At 34.0% G+C, this 19,195-nt stretch overlaps 1 protein-coding gene across 3 annotated transcripts in view; it reads right to left on the reverse strand.

Moving 5' to 3' along the window:
- LOC138333501 (repulsive guidance molecule A-like) overlaps positions 1 to 19,195 on the reverse strand; it is a 58,968-nt gene that overhangs the window by 33,843 nt on the left and 5,930 nt on the right. The window contains exons 1-2 of one of the 3 annotated variants that reach the window (XM_069281925.1): positions 7,632 to 8,415; positions 6,983 to 7,370 (exon numbers count right to left, since the gene is read on the reverse strand). In XM_069281925.1, coding sequence (XP_069138026.1) covers positions 6,983 to 6,999 — 17 coding nt within the window. In that variant the 5' untranslated portion in view covers positions 7,000 to 7,370; positions 7,632 to 8,415. Of the gene's footprint in view, positions 1 to 6,982; positions 8,416 to 19,195 lie in introns of those variants that run through there. The other 2 variants (XM_069281924.1, XM_069281923.1) reach the window with 2 other exon arrangements.

Here is a 19,195-nt window from a genome sequence, read left to right on the forward strand (position 1 = left end):
GACAAATCACAATATTGTATACGTGTTGTTTTACTGCCATTTGCGTATTGTATTCAGTTTTCAACAATCAAGTAATACATTGCCATATTCTTTTATCCGTATTTTCTTCAAAAGTTATACAATCTAAACATTGATATCTGTCGATTAATGTGCACGGATGTTTACGAAATGTTTATTCGTAAGATTTCCTTTTAAAATCTACCCACTACGAAATAACAAAAAACCGGGAACTTCCTTCCGAATGATAGAACCGACAAATAAGATAATATTCTAGGGAATGATTGTCAAACAATACCTTTTTATGACACGGGCATCATTATATAGACAAGAAGTATATTCTCCCTGATATACAAAAGAGCTAAGGGAAATAACTCATAATAAATGTCTCAACAGGAGGAGTAAAAGGTGACCTCCTTGGATGACACCAATATCCTACCATTAAATCGTTCGAGTTCGGACGCGATATGGTATAACATAGTTGGGCGTTTGTTATAAAGATTATACTAAATCCCGACCCGGCTTCGGACAAGTCCCGGTGATTAAATAAAGGCAAGCATTATATCAACCATTCCCTGTCCAGCACGCTTAACGCACCAATACATTCCAAAAAGAATTTTAAATCGCTCGGTTTAATTTCTCTCGTGCTTTTGATAACAAACACACACTAAGTATGATCGTGTACAGGAGAAAACGACGGGAGTTATTCCGGATTTAATTCTCCCTCCGGGCCATTACTGGTTTGTACGATATTAAGTGATCTTGACACCTTCGCTGGCTAGTGTTATGCCACACAATACTAAATCCTATTTACTGCTACCGTAATACTTTATCCCGTTTTGTTTTCATTAGGGATACATACACGTTCCCAGTTTTGTGTGTCCTACCTTTCTTCACGCAATGGTAATTTTAGATACCGATTCTGAATTTTATGTGATTTATCTAGTCGAGTAAGACGGTGGACAGACCAGGGACATTGCACATCAACTAAAACATTTGGTAGTTTTATCATTGGAAAATAAATTGAAATTCCGATAACCATTGGATTATATCCAATTATCAATTCCCAGTGCAAGACCCGAGTTGAAATGTTAGCTAATTTCTCATACTCAGGAACATCAGCTGGAGGTGCTGGTTTTATGATAAGAAAAACAAATGGTTTTAAATGAAACATATGACTGTCAATTGATAAATCATGAAATTTGGATTTCTAAAAAAAATATTTTTCTTATCATCGGAATATTTATTCTGAAGTATGGAATACTTTTTATGATACAATCCACCAAACGTCTTTATATCCCAAACAGAAAAATTAGCAAAGATGTTAGCAAATTAATATGAAGAATCTCCATCGGTAAACATTACAAAAAGATAAGGGTGCTATGATTGAGAATCTATAGTAGATTACTAAGCAAAATTATAAGCTTTCACTTGCCGCGAAAAAATTACAGGTGACGAACTCGTTAGAAACAATTTGCAGAAGTTAGATTCCGTCCACTGATATTGAGGTGGAAAGCATAGGTTAATAGATTGCATATTATTTTTAAACACAATTGCATTCCTTTGTTAGGCTTCATTTCAGGTAAGTTATGTAAACGATGTAGCCCCATGTGAGAATTAATACGTTTTAGAATATCCTTTCTTTGTAAATGAATAAAATTATTTAATTTATGAGATTACAAGTTATTTCCTAACTCAACTTGCAAAACGTTTTCTTTTGCAGTCCATCGTTTCGTGCAACTAAGATGTTAATTTATTTGAGTGCAAAACGTTACAAATTCAGTCATAGAGTTAAATTTATTCAATAATAATTGTATGAATATGAAAACTATTCACTTTAGTTCAAAATTGCACTGGTACATTTACTCTGTGTAGGAGATGTAAATACAGTTTAATAACTTGTGCCTATTATCATTCTGCTTATACACACAATAGACGTTTAGAGCTATAGAATGTGATCAATCACGCTACTAAACAAGTATGTTTGAACGTATTCATATGATGAACTTTTATTTTCTTTTACTTTGGCGATTAATCTAAATGCTACTGGATGCTTAATTTGAAAACTTTCTTTTGAAGTTATTTTGTCGATAACCTAGCATATGATAAAAGGCTGCTTGCTACAGATGTAACTGCCGAGTTTTTAAATAATTATTTAGAATGTGAAATTCAACTTATCGTTTATTAGAAGTTATGTTCACGAAGTGTTCAGTCTGATATCTTATACATCACATACATGTTTCTTAACTTGGTATATTTTACCCCTGGCTGAGTTTTACGGTTACATGAACTTGTGAACATATAATATCATCTCCGCCCATGATAAACAAAGCCAGCGAGTACAGGCTGTCAGTCAACTGGATTGCGTTACAGTATCACTTCTTACTAGGACTTACGAATGTAATCACCTGGAATCCATGACGCGTGGTATTATATTCTTACGCTTTATCATATTAACACGATAATTATACCCATACTGGTTCCCCTACTCATTCAACGATAACACACATTATCAAGTTTATACGATTTGGCATTATAAACTGTTGATTTTATAGAACGTTGATGAATAAGCATATTATTATAAGAGGTTCATAAAAGGTAAAAGTACTTTTTGTACATTAAAAATATAAGATTCTGTATAACGTGCACTTTGAACACACTTTGCTCAATTTATGCATTCTTAATAATTGTAATACCAACAAAACATATAAAAATGCAATTAGTTAACAAACATGATTTTCCACAAACTGTCTAACGTGAAAATCGATAAGATAAGGTTACCACTAAAATATGTTCCGAGTCTCATCGTTTAGTCCTTGTATATACCATGAAAATGGCAATCAAAAGGGAAATAGAAAAGGAAACCGTTGGTTATAGGAAGATGGAAATATACAAAATGTGAGGTGAATTGTCTTAACAATTTGATAGCGTTCTTTTTCTTCTTGGCGATGCAACACTATAATCTGTATTAGGTTATCTTCCTAACACTTCATAACTACATACATAAAATCAATAGAATCTTAACAATTGTTTAATTCAACTTGACTACCATGTTATATTAAATCATCCTATTCGGAATCGCCATTTCGAACCCTTTTTTAAACTAAATTCTATTTTATACCCCACTATATCTACACGTTTCTGTTCCCTACACTTTAATTTGTTTTCAATTAATTTTTATCATACTACGTGCTGTCCATCAAAAAGGTATTAGTAAATCCATATTAAGGTTATAGATTTACATAGAGGTTTTATAGCCAGATGTCTTGATACACAGGTTGAACTTTGTTGGAATTGGTCACGAACGACCCAAGAAAAATTGTCTGATATCGCGTATTTGCCGACGATTAGAATTCGCGACAAAATGTCGCCACCGCAAAAACGTTTCAACTATCAGAACAAAAGACATTTTTAATTGTACATCGCGAATTCAAACCGCAGTGGAAAGTCGTCAGACTTAAAAACAGCAAACCAAGTCACAGTGAAAATAAACTATAGAAAGGCAGACGTCCAAAATATGACACAAATCAAATGTTTATTCTCTTTGTATCATTGTCATCATTTTGTGTTACGAAAAAAAAGTAAGACGACTCTCAAGATTTGTGTTATGGCTTTATAATAAAAACGTATCAAGAGAAATGTCACATGCCCTCACTCTTGTTGAGACACTATAAATGATTCGTAGGATATGACCATCTATAGAATTAACAGCACCAAACAATTGGCTTTCTCAGTGATGCTATGGGCTTAGGTAACTTAATAAGGAGTGCACCCTACTGATGTTTCGATCTAAAACTTAAACAGATCAATGGACGGGAGGTTGCATATAGAAAAGCAATATACTTTGTCATAGCTTGACGGAATAGCATTAACTTATATACTACTAGTAAATTATTAGTAGAGCGTGTCTCTGACAAATTGAGACAAGTAAGTAGCAATCTACAGTCGTCAGTGAGTATCACTAATGTAAAACACGAGATAAACTGATCTAAATTACACAAAAGTGTTGCGAATGTGGACCGTAGGTGGTGTAATTTGGAGTACATCCATCCTTTTCAGGCGCAATATATTATGCAACATAATTCAAAATTGCATCGATATAAGACTACAGTATCTAATATGTTAGCAATCATTAAGAAGAGGTGAAGTAACATTTTTTGTTCATTTACAGCAGTTGTACATTCAATTATACATCACCCTAATTAAGTTTGAAAACACGAAACAATTACATTCTCATTATTTTTATAAGTCATATTATAAAGTAAATGTGCTTTCTACCTCCTCTCACGCGTAATTTCGTCATTTTGTGTGACCTTTTCGAATCATCATCATAACTCTTTACCATTGACGTTATTAACGGGACATAGGAAAACGAATTAGATGTAGCTGCAGCATGCATGTCACTAGTCAGTCCCAGACGAGTCAGTTTTATGGTAAACGGATCCTAGAAGTTAAACAGTCGTATGGTGCCCCTTACCGACGAGTTCTAGAGGACAAAAACTTGTTATCCTGGACGGACAAAATAGCTAAATGAAGTCCCTTACATCAATGAATGGTCTTGTAAGGGCGAATTACTCATTTGTTCATTTTTCCTTTTTCCTGACGAACATTAATGTATGTCTATCGTATTTCTGATAATGTTAATGTATTACTTACGGGGTTTGCATATTTTTGTAGTGATAAAGGGACGGATTGCTCTAATAAAATCTAAATACGTTACATAAACCAAAATGTTGGATTTTTAATGGTTGTTGGTATCAAAATTTAACAAAATCTTGGCCTTATGCAATTCTCATTTTGTAAACAAATTTGATTCATCTGTTGTCCTTTTTAATCATTTTGACATCTTTTAAGTTTTCAGAGATTCTTATGGTTTCATATCGCGCGTTTCGTTTCTATACCACACAAAGTTGTTTGGACTTGGTATTCCCTATAGATGGTAAATTCTTCTGTTAAATCCCATGCAAACATTGCATAATATACAACCAAATTTGTTACGAATAGTGAATTGTAAATTCATTCAGTAAATGCTTCATAGATACCATGCCACTAGATTTACTTATATCCCTCGATTGCGATTGTGACGTCACTATAAGTGCAATGACGTCAAAAATTATAGATAGCTGACAAAAAAGGCATAATCTGAGCTTTCTTTTGTTCCTAAATATATATAAATATTTATTAGCCATTTCCTTAGATATTTGTCTATGTTATGAAATTCTCCCAAATATAAAAATAAATCGATATACGCTATTTCATTTGGAGTGAACATTTATTCCAAATCGTAAATACCTACATCTTTACTATTCGTTATCAGTATAATATAGGATACTATTAATAATACTTATGATTGTGATATAGACTAATGGAATGATTAAAGTGAATAGTCGGGCAAAGAAAACCAGTCTAAATGCGTTTATTGGCCTTTAAAAAGTTCTCACATATTAATACGACGGTCAAGTTCTGCTTAGTTTCCCAGTTCTGACCATTAAAGTAAAGAAAAGTTGAAAGCATTGAATGCGAGGCTGTGTGGAAATGTAACCACGGACATAGTGAGCCGGGAGGACGTTTTAGAATTCCCATACTTTAAATTAATTTCTTCGTACGCAGACAGATTTTGACGAGAGATTTTATTTTTCCATTTCATAAGAAATTATACTGGATACGTTCACACCATTTTTACCGACTTTAGCCATCCTTGCCCGACTGTTCACTTTAAAATTTAACATAATTCTATGAAAAAACTCCAGCTGATCGAGATGAGAAATTATGAAACTTTCCAGAACAAATTTGATTCATATGATACAATGTTACTTACTAGTAAAAATTAAAATGATAACGTGTTTTCTTTTTTAAAGAAATAAAAGATTGTCAGATAAAAATATGTCTAAAGTAAGTTCATAGAAAACAGAAATATATAGAGAGTGAAGATAAAATCCAAAATTAAGGCAATATACATTTATAAACGTGAGCGAACACTACCAATAAGACATTTGTATAATATTTGGTCGATTTATTTAAACACGCCTATTTCATATCATTGTCATCGTTTGATGTACAGTTGTTTGGGTACCGGTGACCCAGCGTTAAAAGTGCACGTGCATTTCAGCGCAAGTGCACGCACTAAAGAATGATAAATTGCCAGCCAGAATATAATCATTCGTAAACCAAGAACAATGAAAGGACAGTCGTGTGGACGCATTAATTTCACTCAAGCTCACTGATCATCGCTTATTAATTACAATTAAATTTAAAATGCAAAAAGCATTAAAATCGAGTTATCAAAATATCGTTTGTTAATCAAGGATGAAAGAGCGTGAAATGATTCCAAGAGATCGCGATCCCACCAATGAACACCAAGAATTCACTGGTAACTGATGATCAACAACTTCCGGCTTTCCTTCGCCATCTCTCACAAATTCATCTCGAGAAGGAAAAACATAAATTGTACTGTTTGAATAAAAAAGCCGGTTTTGGCTAATCTGTGGGGCCGATTTATCGCTTTATTTCCATTAGCTTAGAAATGAAACTAGACAGATTTCCCCTTTGTTTGCCTATAAGGGCCCAGCAATGAAATTTATATTTTTCGATTTTTCAATTAAATGTGCACTGTTATGTGGGAGGTTAGATGTATTCCTTGTTGAATATACAAACATCTTTTGACGTTTTATATTATCCAGTTCTTATTCTCGTCATAAACTGATATTACAATGATTACGACGGGCCATAAATCCCCCATTACTACACAGCCTTAGGCAAAATACACCATTTTTGATTATAGCAATTTATGGCTTCAGTAATAATATCGTAAAAAAATATCCTTATCAAATATTCCTTACAATAGTGAAATCAAGCGCAGATTTCGGTTTGTATCTATAACATGAATCCTTAGCTTAGAAATGTTAAAACAATTTTATTTAAATGCCAAAACCAATATTTAGTATCAGTGTATATTCCATTATCGAAATAAGAGAAAACCACTCACCTCCTATATGGTTTCATAGATGTATAGTCTCTGGGAGGATTCTAACAGAGAGGTGCAGCGAAGAGAAATCCAGAGCGACCGAGCAGACGACACAAGAATTGAGCGGCAATCACCAGACGACAGGCTAATGTCAAGCTCACGTGCGTTCAAACAATTTAATCCAATCAGGTTGACAAAAACGTAGTAGTTAAAGACCAGAACTCCGTTAATATCATTTTATAGACAGATAATTTGCAATGGCTTGAGAAAGAGACGAAAGAGTTGTGGAATATCCCCAAGGCATGAATTGGTTTTAATCCAGTTAGCTTTGTCAAATCACATGCACAATCCTCGTGGGTGAAAAGGAATTCAGAATCTGTCCAACAGAAGTTTTTCCGTCTTGCAGTAGCTGTCAAAGACAAAAGTGTGAACAATTTTATCAGTTAAATGGCTATAAAAAAGAGTACAATTCCTATTCATTGTTTCTTTTGGCATACAAAGCCCACAGGATATGAGCTTTCTTAAAGCCCTTGTCAAAATATGGGAATGCAGATTGTCAAAACTGGCGTTGTTTGAAGCAGTTTTCTCATTTGAATCGTCAATCACGAGAGCAAATTCCCAAAACGAATATTACTTGACGAATATCTAATCCTTTGTTATTGGAATGTACCTTCATTTATAACAAGTCGTTATGACAATGCATTGTCCTCTTAATGGTACTAATATGGTAATTCACAATTATCACACGGGGCACTTTATCAATACACTGGATCCCATTAGTGTTGTATCAGCCGCTAATGCACTGAAGGTAGATGGAAGTTATAATAATGATGATATAAACACCGGTTTTTAAGTTAAATAATCCCGAACATTACTTTAAATGTTTTATACGATCGTGATACAGGTAGAGATATGAACATCCGATAATTTAGCAGGTGAGTGTCCTTGTGCATTAGATCAGAGCTGGATTGAATTCAGAACAGCATGGCCGAGTCGATTTAATAGGCAATTCTTCGAAGGTGTGAAACCCAGCATTGACAAGGGATTATAAAAAGCAGGTAATACCTGGCTATATAAATCGTCCACAGGTGTTCAAGTATACACACACGGGGAGCTCTATTGGACACTTGAGGCGTTGTAAAGATTTCCTATGTTCGAGTAAATAAGCTCCGAGAAACAGACTTTGTATTGGTCCCCAATCTGGGTACATAGTCCTACCCAGTAACCAGCCTGGTTCAACTCAAGTGTCATTAGACTAACGGAAACAAGGTACTTGGAGGCTTTGGCACGGTGAAAAGTGTCAAATCTCTCATTTCGTAAACTATGGTGAAAGAAATACAACAGGCTAATGCAATCACAGCAAGGTACAGCCGTCTGTAGAAATGTATTGTGTGAGATCTATAAGGTGTTTATAAGTGTAGTAACGCAGACAACTGCTTCATTTCTAACCAAACGCTTGCACCAGCTGATATTGTTTATGTAATTAGACGATAATAAGCTTGGATGTGATTCACGTTTTACGAAAAAATCTTTCTTTCAAACAGCGTTGAAATTAAACTTAACATAAACAAAAAAGTTTAATTGTAAATACCTATGCATACTAGATTTTTGTTGCTGTAATCAAATACGCCTGCGAATAAATTTTATTGTAAATATATACGCATGCCTAATTTTTAATGCGTGCCCAATTTGCTTTTTGATGATGTTTGAATATAATATATTAACATGGTTACAACCTGATACGAGACACCTGTAGTAGTTATCACAGCTACTGGTGTGTTACGTGTGGAGAACACCACCACGGGATAGTCCTATACCCTCAGTCTTATTGGTTTTATATCAATCCTACCTTCACACCTGTCGCGACAGGTATTCATTTCAAGCTCCTCTATGTTCAGTTGTAAAACCACAATCTTAGTAATTATTTTTTACTTCATCAAGTACACTTATTAAGTTTTACAGAATTCATTATGTTTTGGGGTTATTATTTAGTGAAATGTATCTCGAGCTTGTATCAAATATTTCATGATACATAAGTAATATACAAACATGTATGTATACGGTTTGAAATGACAATTTTTGAAAGAAAATCTCATATGAAGTGATAACAATTTTAAGATACCTTTTTATCATATTATTACAAAAAAAACCCAACATTGTTTTTAGAATTTCAACGTCAAAATGGAGTACAAAAATCCAACGGAGGCTGCCATTTTGTCACACTAGCGTCCTAGGTAATTTCACACAAAAGTGATATATGCAAACAAAAAATTACAAGGGCGAAGTGACTGGATATCAGACAAATGTGATAAATACACATAATCGTAATATACTTTGTAGTACAGAAACATTGAATTTATTTGAAGTTATTTGGATGTTGTCTACAATTGTAAAAAGTCTTTTTAAATTTTTTTTACCGAATTAAAGTATATTCTTTATTGGAGATACAAAACATTGGTTGACAAACAGAAACTTTGTTACCATTTGTTTGGTGTGACATCATTAAGGTATGACATCCCATTTCCGTGACAATAACTATGACACCACCTATTTTTACTGTCAAACTTTGGCACCACGGATTCGCTACCGAAGTTTTGTCAGTGATCACACAAAAACACTGACCCCTCTTCAAATAATGTACATTATGGCAATATTTATAAGGATTGGTATGAATTTGTAATCGCGACTGAGTAAAAAATCTTAGCAGAATGTTCTATTTGATTAAGACACAACTAGGGTTACTTTTCTCAGCGTCAATACTCCACGAGGGACTATTAAGAATGATGGTATATTGAATGAGCAATTAAGCTTGTTTGTTCTGCCACTCTGTGCTATTGACACAGCGCTAAGGTTTATTTCTATGTATGCATTTAAACCGTATCATGTTCAAATTTGAACAAAATTATCGAAAGAGTGGAAAAGAACGAAAAGAAAATGTACTTTTATACAGAGAAAGAGAGTTTTCTGTTTTATATAAAACGATATTTAAACATCCCACTGCGGTACTACTCTGCTTTAGAAGTCGGTCTCGGTTTGATGTTTAAAATTGGGATCACTTTATAGCATTTACTTCGATTATTGACACAAAGTATGTTTCATCTATCTCAGAACAAGTTAAATTTGGATAAGTGTTTTGACCACATAACATGAAAGGATGACAAATCCCGAAACTCATGGACTGAAACAAGTATATAATTGAAGTTAAATGTGTGCTCAGTCTAAATATCTTAAGGTTAAACGTACAATTCATTAATATTGAGTTCGAAGTGTGCTTTCTTAAACAAAATGCATGACAACATTAGTCAAAAGAAAATGTATTTTCAGGTACTTGTCATAATGTAAACGATACATTATGGCATAATGATCTATTGATATTGACATTTAAATATGTCATATACCAATGGTATCCAATCAATAAATTGAAAAATCATACTGGCGTTTTAATCACTTTCCGTTTGACCAGAGTAATGAGTTATCTGATTTAGTACTAGGTTTATGTATCAAACACTGGTTGTATCTTGACTATATTTGTTGCTTTTAATTATCGCCATGGATACATACAGATACCTCATTAATACATCTTGTAGTGTCTCAATCGTAATTGTTATCATTTTTCAATGTTACCCACGACATGCGAAAACTTCTAGCAACATAAGAAAAAACTACTGGAACGATTTCGTGTTATACAGTGTAACCAATCGTACAGAACTGATATTGTATTTGTAAACAGTGAACACGACACCATGGCCCCTCTAGTCCGGGCAACTATTGTGTACAATCATAAGGCCAACATCAATATCCCACTTGAAACATGTTTTATATTAAAATGTCGGATACATTCTCTACAATCTTAATCCGTAACTTTTCAATCATCAGCACGTTCGACGATTTCCCTTTGGTCCTGTTCCTTTTATGCTCAAATGAGGGATGGCAAGGTTTTCCTATGAAGACGCCGAAGGTAATTTTGGGAGTAGCGTGTTGTGAAATGTAATAGATTTATTTTTCATTTAGAATGACAAGAAGCAAGTTCGGTTGTTACTCGAGCGTACTAAAGGTCCGCGGGATTAGCTTTCTCACCTCGCTCTCCTCTTTTGAAATTTCAATAGAATGGAGTTAACGATTTGATAACGTTATTCTTCTCTTCAACAATTTGTGCCGGACTTAAAGTATCAATAAAATAAAATATATTGCGTTTTAATGACAGGATTCCCGCCAGTCACAAATAGCATGCATAAATAAGATATGGCATTCCCTGTCAGGTTTGATCCAAAAGGGCACATCCACGAACGGAATGAATAAAGTGGTATTATATACGAAAGTAATGTGAATTTCATTTTCTATTAATAGAAACACGCGAACAAATATATTATTGATATTATTAAAAACGAATATATTGACAACAGTAATGATAATACAAAGACCGTGAAACTGGTGTCTGCTACACTGTAATGCGGGTACAACCATTTCGAAGATTTTCAACGAATGTTCAGACACATACAACGTTCAGATACTCACGGATGTCAAAGAGTGGTTGAAATAAGCGCAATTCATTTATATTTGTCTAAACTTAATCACACCACGTTTTTTTTTCTTTCTTAACTAATCAAACATCACGTGGACATATAATAAATAGTTCTAAACGTTAAACACGACTAAAACATACAGAGAAATGAAAATTGCTTGAGATATTTTATTAGCCTTTTCATGTGTTTGCATTAAATTTTTTCTCTCTGCTATCTTTGACTTTTCTTTTTTCTTTCTATTTCATACTTTCCATTTTGCATTTGACGACACTAAAGTTTTGCCATGATACTTCCCATTATTGCAAGCTTCTGTTAACTGTTTGTTTAAGTTACTTTTGTGATAGAAGCAATGGTAACATGTTTAGCATATATGCTCTATAACAGGGCATACTAGTAGTTATATACGACATACGGATAGTATACTCCTAGAATAACATACTAATTACAGGTATAGGTTAGTGTATCCACAACAATGGTACAAGGGTATTCTGTCATAGAAATATATAGTTAAAGTTCATGTTACTTACCTTCAGGAATGCTTTTATTTCTTCATTTACTTACTGTTGCATTTTTTATGTTACTATTATATATGTTCATTTCTAATTAATTGTCACACAATAATATCGTATGATATATTATGATTGGAGTCCAGTTTCGTTAATGTTTCATACACAATGAAACTGTGTTCACTTAAAGGGTCAATTTGTAAAACAATGCGGAAGTTGGGGGTTAACCATAATAACGTTTCTCTATGAAGCGTTTTGAATTTGAAATATTTTCTTAAGTTTCAGAACGTTGATGAAATTTTGTCCAGGTGTATCGGTAAGCCAGCGGTACTACAATAGCTATCATTGCCTTATTTTCTCAGGTGTGGGGTGAAATATTTCTTATCATATATATGATCTTTTTGGTGATTGTTTCAAGGTGCGTATCGATTGATAGCAATATAAAGCCTTGTTATCTAGGATGTTGACAATATCCGACCTCTATGTGCCCCCGGTGTTTCCCTTAAGCCTACCGGTACGATAAGACACACTTTACGTGTTAAGATACAATATATTGAAGTTTTATCAAAGACCAAGTGAATTAATAAGTTTGAAGTAAGGCAATCAATCTTATTTTATTTGACAATTTGATCAGAAATGTTCCTTGTAAATGTCAAAGAGATTTCTAAGGTGTCATATACAGCGTGGTCATTCGTGATTCATAGTGCTGTATATGTCATGGACATTACATTGTGATACTTTTCTTTTTTTGTAAATACTGGAAGTTTATTAACGAAATTTATTAGCAGTAAAGATGATTTATGACCAAAAATTAAAATTGATATTTTTTGGGTTTTGTTTACTTCATTAAAGTATTTGTTACCAAATTATATGACAATGTCCGTGTAAAGGCAGTAAACGCCATATTTTTTTCATAATAAAATATCTACCACATTCATTTGTATAAGGAAAATCGTTGCAGAACATTTATCTTAAACTGTATGTTACGTTTCATAAGTAGATGAATTTAACTGAAATTAAAACATCTCAAAATTAATTTATTTTTGTAAATTATTCTGATAATATATTTATTCATAGGGACAAACCTTTTGCCCATTTTATGAGCATTGGAAAACAAAGTCACCATTTTATGAGTAACTATATCTGAATCACGATCAACAACGGTTATTTTTCTGTTTGTTCAGAGTCCCAATACTGTTAACTCTAAACCACATTACGTGTGGAGTAATGTGTATATGCCCCGCGGAGAAGATATTTGATGGCGATGATTTTCGTCTGAAGTTATATTTTCATAAAAGTACATCAAATAGCCGCCATTTTGATTTACAACCACACTGCTGACGTTTCACGCTGGCGGAACCTTTGACCCGGGTCTGGTTCTCGACATTACAGTGAACGTCCGGGTTCCTCTTCTAACAGCTTCGGAGGATGCTTAACATTTATTTGAAGTGTTTGTTTACAAGCGTTTTAATGTTCGTTTTTACACCGAACCTAGAGATTGCACGAACAGATTTTGAATTTGCCGACGAATTTCAAACAAAGTTGTCTACTAAGAGCTTAAAGGGTCGAACGCTTTCACAAGGTTTTTTACTGGTACATCATTTGTTTCGATTGCTTATCCGTTTTGTTGACTAATGTGGAACGCATGTAACAAATAAAATGATATTGTATAAAAACTATATGTCCTGTTTTTGATTACTTGATGTACTATATCCAATTGTAGAATTTGTCAGATTGAACACGAGACAAATGACCTTCCTCAATATATGATCGCATGGGTAAGTGTGTGAATGATGGGTATGTGTGGAAGTGAGTGAATGATGGGTATGTGTGGAAGTGAGTGCTTATGGTTCTTCTCTCTCCCAATAATTTATCAAAATGTTTCAGCGTCAATGTGAAGTTCAAATGTGTTATAGCTACAACAAAATATTACTCCAAAATACTTCAACCTTTCTCATCTTTACCGAACATTGAAAAAACGATACTATAACTTAGAACTTACAAATATAAGACGCAACAGTACAGCTGTCTGTGTAAAGGGGTTTTATCGTTCTATCTTTGGCATAAACAGCGTCCCCAGTTACTACACAACAGTCAAGAAGGTCGTATATTACACTTCACCAGTTTAAAACTTGGTGGGCAATCTAACAACTTTCTTACAAAACTTAACAGTTTTACTGTCTACGAGTCAAAGCACATTTATCCCGGGGGCCATAAACGACACATAACCGATACCACACTTATAGCTCTTTATTATTTATTGTTCCTGGTTTTGAGATCGCAATGTCTAAGTACTATTGAAATATCTATTGTGGTGATTGGTTTAAATGTTCGATATTTGGTTTATCAGACCTACCATCCTATTAACAGTCAGGGTCATTTAAAGAAGGCTTCCCAATGTGAATGTCTGTATATGTTTTGGGAGACAGCGGTATATTCGTGTTTCTTTTTATAGTGATATGCCACTGAAACATGCTGTTAAAGACAAAAAAAAAAAAAAAAAAAAAAAAAAAAAAAAAAAAAATGCACACGCCACCTTATCACATTATACTGACAACAGGCAAACCATCCGTCCAACAGACTGACCATTATCACTGAGTTTTGTTAGGTCAATGACTGAAATCGCTGTACATACATTAGGACTGGCTCGATATAATGAAACCATATTGGTCACAAAATTTTGAAATAAGTAACAAGATATGGAAAGTATCACACAGAGTACGTTATTGAGTTATTGGGTCAGTGTTAACGAGGCTTAGTTAATGACAAAGACAACGGTAACCTAAACGATGGCAACACTCTATATTACAATTTATTAAGGGAAAACACTACATTTTGATACATCTTATTTGGGAAATGGATCTTGATAGGGATTTTACTATCTGGATTTTGCTTGTGGATATATTGAGATCTTGGTTGTGGATATATTGATATCTTGGTTGTGGATATATTGAGATCTTGGTTGTGGATATATTGAGATCTTGGTTGTGGATATATTGAGATCTTGGTTGTGGATATATTGAGATCTTGGTTGTGGATATATTGAGATCTTGGTTGTGTATATATTGAGATCTTGGTTGTGTATATATTGAGATCTTGGTTGTGTATATATTGAGATCTTGGTTGTGTATATATTGAGATCTTGGTTGTGTATATATTGAGATCTTGGTTGTGGATATATTGAGATCTTGGTTGTGGATATATATTGAGATCTTGGTTGTGGATATATTGAGATCTTGGTTGTGGATATATTGATCTGTTGGGAATCTTGGTTTGTGGATATATGGGATCTTGGTTGTGGATATATTGATCTTGGTTGTGGATATATTGAGATCTTGGTTGTGGATATATTGAGATCTTGGTTGTGGATATATTGAGATCTTGGTTGTGGATATATTGAGATCTTGGTTGTGTATATATTGAGATCTTGGTTGTGTATATATTGAGATCTTGGTTGTGTATATATTGAGATCTTGGTTGTGGATATATTGAGATCTTGGTTGTGGATATATTGAGATCTTGGTTGTGGATATATTGAGATCTTGGTTGTGGATATATTGAGATCTTGGTTGTGGATATATTGAGATCTTGGTTGTGGATATATTGAGATCTTGGTTGTGGATATATTGAGATCTTGGTTGTGGATATATTGAGATCTTGGTTGTGGATATATTGAGATCTTGGTTGTGGATATATTGAGATCTTGGTTGTGGATATATTGAGATCTTGGTTGTGGATTATTGAGATCTTGGTTGTGGATTATGAGATCTTGGTTGTGATTATTGATTGTTGGGATATATTGAGTTTGTTGTGATATATTGAGATCTTGGTTGTGGTTATTGAGATCTTGGTTGTGGATATATTGAGATCTTGGTTGTGGATATATTGAGATCTTGGTTGTGATTGTTGATATTGAGATCTTGGTTGTGGATATATTGAGATCTTGGTTGTGGTATATATTGATATATTGAGATCTTGGTTGTGGATATATTGAGATCTTGGTTGTGGATATATTGAGATCTTGGTTGTGGATATATTGAGATCTTGGTTGTGGATATATTGAGATCTTGGTTGTGGATATATTGAGATCTTGGTTGTGGATATATTGAGATCTTGGTTGTGGATATATTGAGATCTTGGTTGTGGATATATTGAGATCTTGGTTGTGGATATATTGAGGTCTTGGTTGTGGTATATATTGAGATCTTGGTTGTGGATATATTGAGATCTTGGTTGGGGACATATTGAGATCTTGGTTGTGGATATATTGAGATCTTGGTTGTGGATATATTGAGATCTTGGTTGGGGACATATTGAGATCTTGGTTGTGGATATATTGAGATCTTGGTTGTGGATATATTGAGATCTTGGTTGTGGATATATTGAGATCTTGGTTGTGGATATATTGAGATCTTGGTTGTGGATATATTGAGATCGTGGTTGGGGACATATTGAGATCTTGGTTAGGGAATACAGGTACACTATCTGCGATCTTGATGATGGCGATAGAAATTCGTGAAATTAGGAAATGTCATGATTAGAGATAATAGCAGCATTGTGTAAATGTATGCCCTAACCAGGGTCACCTCGGGTGTAAATGTATGCCCTAGCCAGGGTCACTGCGGGATCCTTTAATCTAAGTACAGCCCCTGTTATTTCTAGATTGCGTGATGTCCTCTATTTATTCTGTGTAGCGCTAGCGTCTGATGTTATTAGGTGTGAAAACCATATGTTGTTCGACTGTAAATAGTAGACATCAAATCATTATTTAACATCATTAACACAAAAAGACATACATAGTATATCACAAGGTCTATGTTGCTCTTCCTGGACTAGACCGAATGTGATATGGACATGCCAAAGCCTTCTCATATTATAATAGAAGGTGATATGAATATTTATCAAACAAGAAACTAAGCCAAAGGAAGTTTTGAAATATTTTTTTCCCTTTTGTCTGATGGCGTATCAATACATTAAAGCCTTTAACGATTGGTCTGTCGTTATATGGCTAAGAAAACGTTCAATAGAATCATACACAACTTAATATTAAAAACTATAAACCGTCCATGTTCATGCACATGAAATCAATATTTTGCTTGTCGTGGCCTTTCTGGTAACAAAGAAGAGAACGTCTAGATAGACAATACAAATCTATTGTTGTATCAAATGTATTCAAATTCTGTTCAGTAGAAGAAATAGTTCCTTGTTTGGCTAATGCTATTTCCTTAAGAATTTGTATATTGAGTTGGCTGGCCTCTCACGCACAGAAGAACTTTAATTAGTCGACAAGTCACTTTCTTCCACAACTGCAGACACCCATTGTTGAGATGTCATCGGTTCCTTCACACAGGAACAGAACAATAACCTCTGTCTACAGAGGGTTATGGAGTATATATTCATGGAATTTCGTTATTATATCGAAGAGAAACATTGAAAGACATTTTTGTATTAATTGAAATTTATTTTCCATTTTGTACTAAGGAAATCAATCATTTTTGTATATAAAAACATTGCATTTATAACTAGATTATTGAAAAACGTCACTGTGTTATTCTTCGAGAAATTCGAAAAAAAAATCATTTCGGATCGTATATGAATTAAACAAATGTTGGTACTTTCTAAGTACAATAACATTTGAGCAATAATCCTAGTTGATGAATTAGTGGTATATGACGTTACATAATTGTATCATTATACGTCCATTGAACAATCAACTGCTCTGTAGAAAGAAGACACATGCTTACGCGGTACTTTGTCAAAAAATACTACAAACAAGAGACGACATTTCGCTACAAACTTAATTGACGCTGAATTCAAAAACCAAAATAACAATAGATGTAAAATACCAGAATTGGTGCCATGTTGTACTGGAGTATTAAGTTCTGTATGTACCGTTATAAGCCGTGTATCATGTGGTGTTTTGTTCTGAGTCGATCTACTAAAACCGTATCTATATGTCAGGAGTAATGGGCGCTGAATGTCAATTTAGGGAACATTTCGTGATATCCAATCCCCTTCTAATCCCTCTAAATGACCAGCACAACAGCTGGTGTGGTAATTAGGCAGAGAAAAATCGCTTCTTGCGCTGCGGAATGTATTTTTTCAGTCACCCCAGCCGTTTTGACAGCTGCTGTATTGGCTGGCATAAAGACTTGAATTAAAACTGTACTTCTTCTCACGTGCACTAGGTATCAGCCGGATATACTGACACTCGAAATGGTCCATTTCACAAGTTGGGTAACACGTGCAATTTTCAGTAGTTTTTGATATACCTTTATACTCGTACTTTCGACGTGTCTAGAATATTCTTTGTGTCTAGTTTTAAGTATGGTGACCACTTTGGGCCAGATCGAACGGTCGCTTGTTCGACTTAGTTCGGCAACACAACGGTGAATATACATGTTAGGCATCGTAGACAAGGTAATATCTAAGGAACGTCATTTACATGTAACGATTGTTTCTTGGTGTTTTATCTAGGAAATGAAGATTTTAAAAGGCTTACATTTTACTTGCAATTGACAAAAAAATAATAAATAAAAAATGATTTTTTTTCTATTTTTGCTTGATATATGGATTATAAAAGCAATTAAGCAATTTCATTACAATTTGACAAAAGATATCGGCATGCTGACCATATGCATAATACTTAAAATTGGATGCGAGGAAGTAGAAAAAGAGAAAATTAAAACAGTACTAATTACTCCATTTTCAGATTTCTTCGTAAAACAAACTATAACACCATTCCCTTTAACGATTGTTTTCCTCCGAACCTGATAATAAATTATCGATTCCTATTTTGCTAATATCACAAATAATTATTTTGACAAAGCTAATTATTCTACAGAGCATCCTCCAAATCTTCAGGTCACGCAAGAAGTAGACTCCTGGGGCCGCATTGTTAGGGCATGGTTTTGCTTTTTCTTTCGGAACTACCTAGCAACTAATCTAACCATTGGAACTATATATAGTTTGTAATCATTAGCAGTAATATGGACATGCTTGAGGCTGACTAGCTAAATAACATTTAGCTCTAAAGACTCCCGTTCTCTAAAAATGTTGGCGGTGGAAAAGTACAGTAGGCCTAGGTTTATTAGTTCTAGACGCTGATAAGGAGAGCTGGTAAATATTAACCAGGTTACCATGAGAAGTAATGAATGATAAAATTGTGGTTCATAAGAAAGTTTTTGTGTATACATGTACATTCA

Source organism: Argopecten irradians, chromosome 10 (genome assembly GCF_041381155.1).
Source record: "Argopecten irradians isolate NY chromosome 10, Ai_NY, whole genome shotgun sequence".
NCBI classification, from domain to species: Eukaryota; Metazoa; Mollusca; class Bivalvia; order Pectinida; family Pectinidae; genus Argopecten; species Argopecten irradians.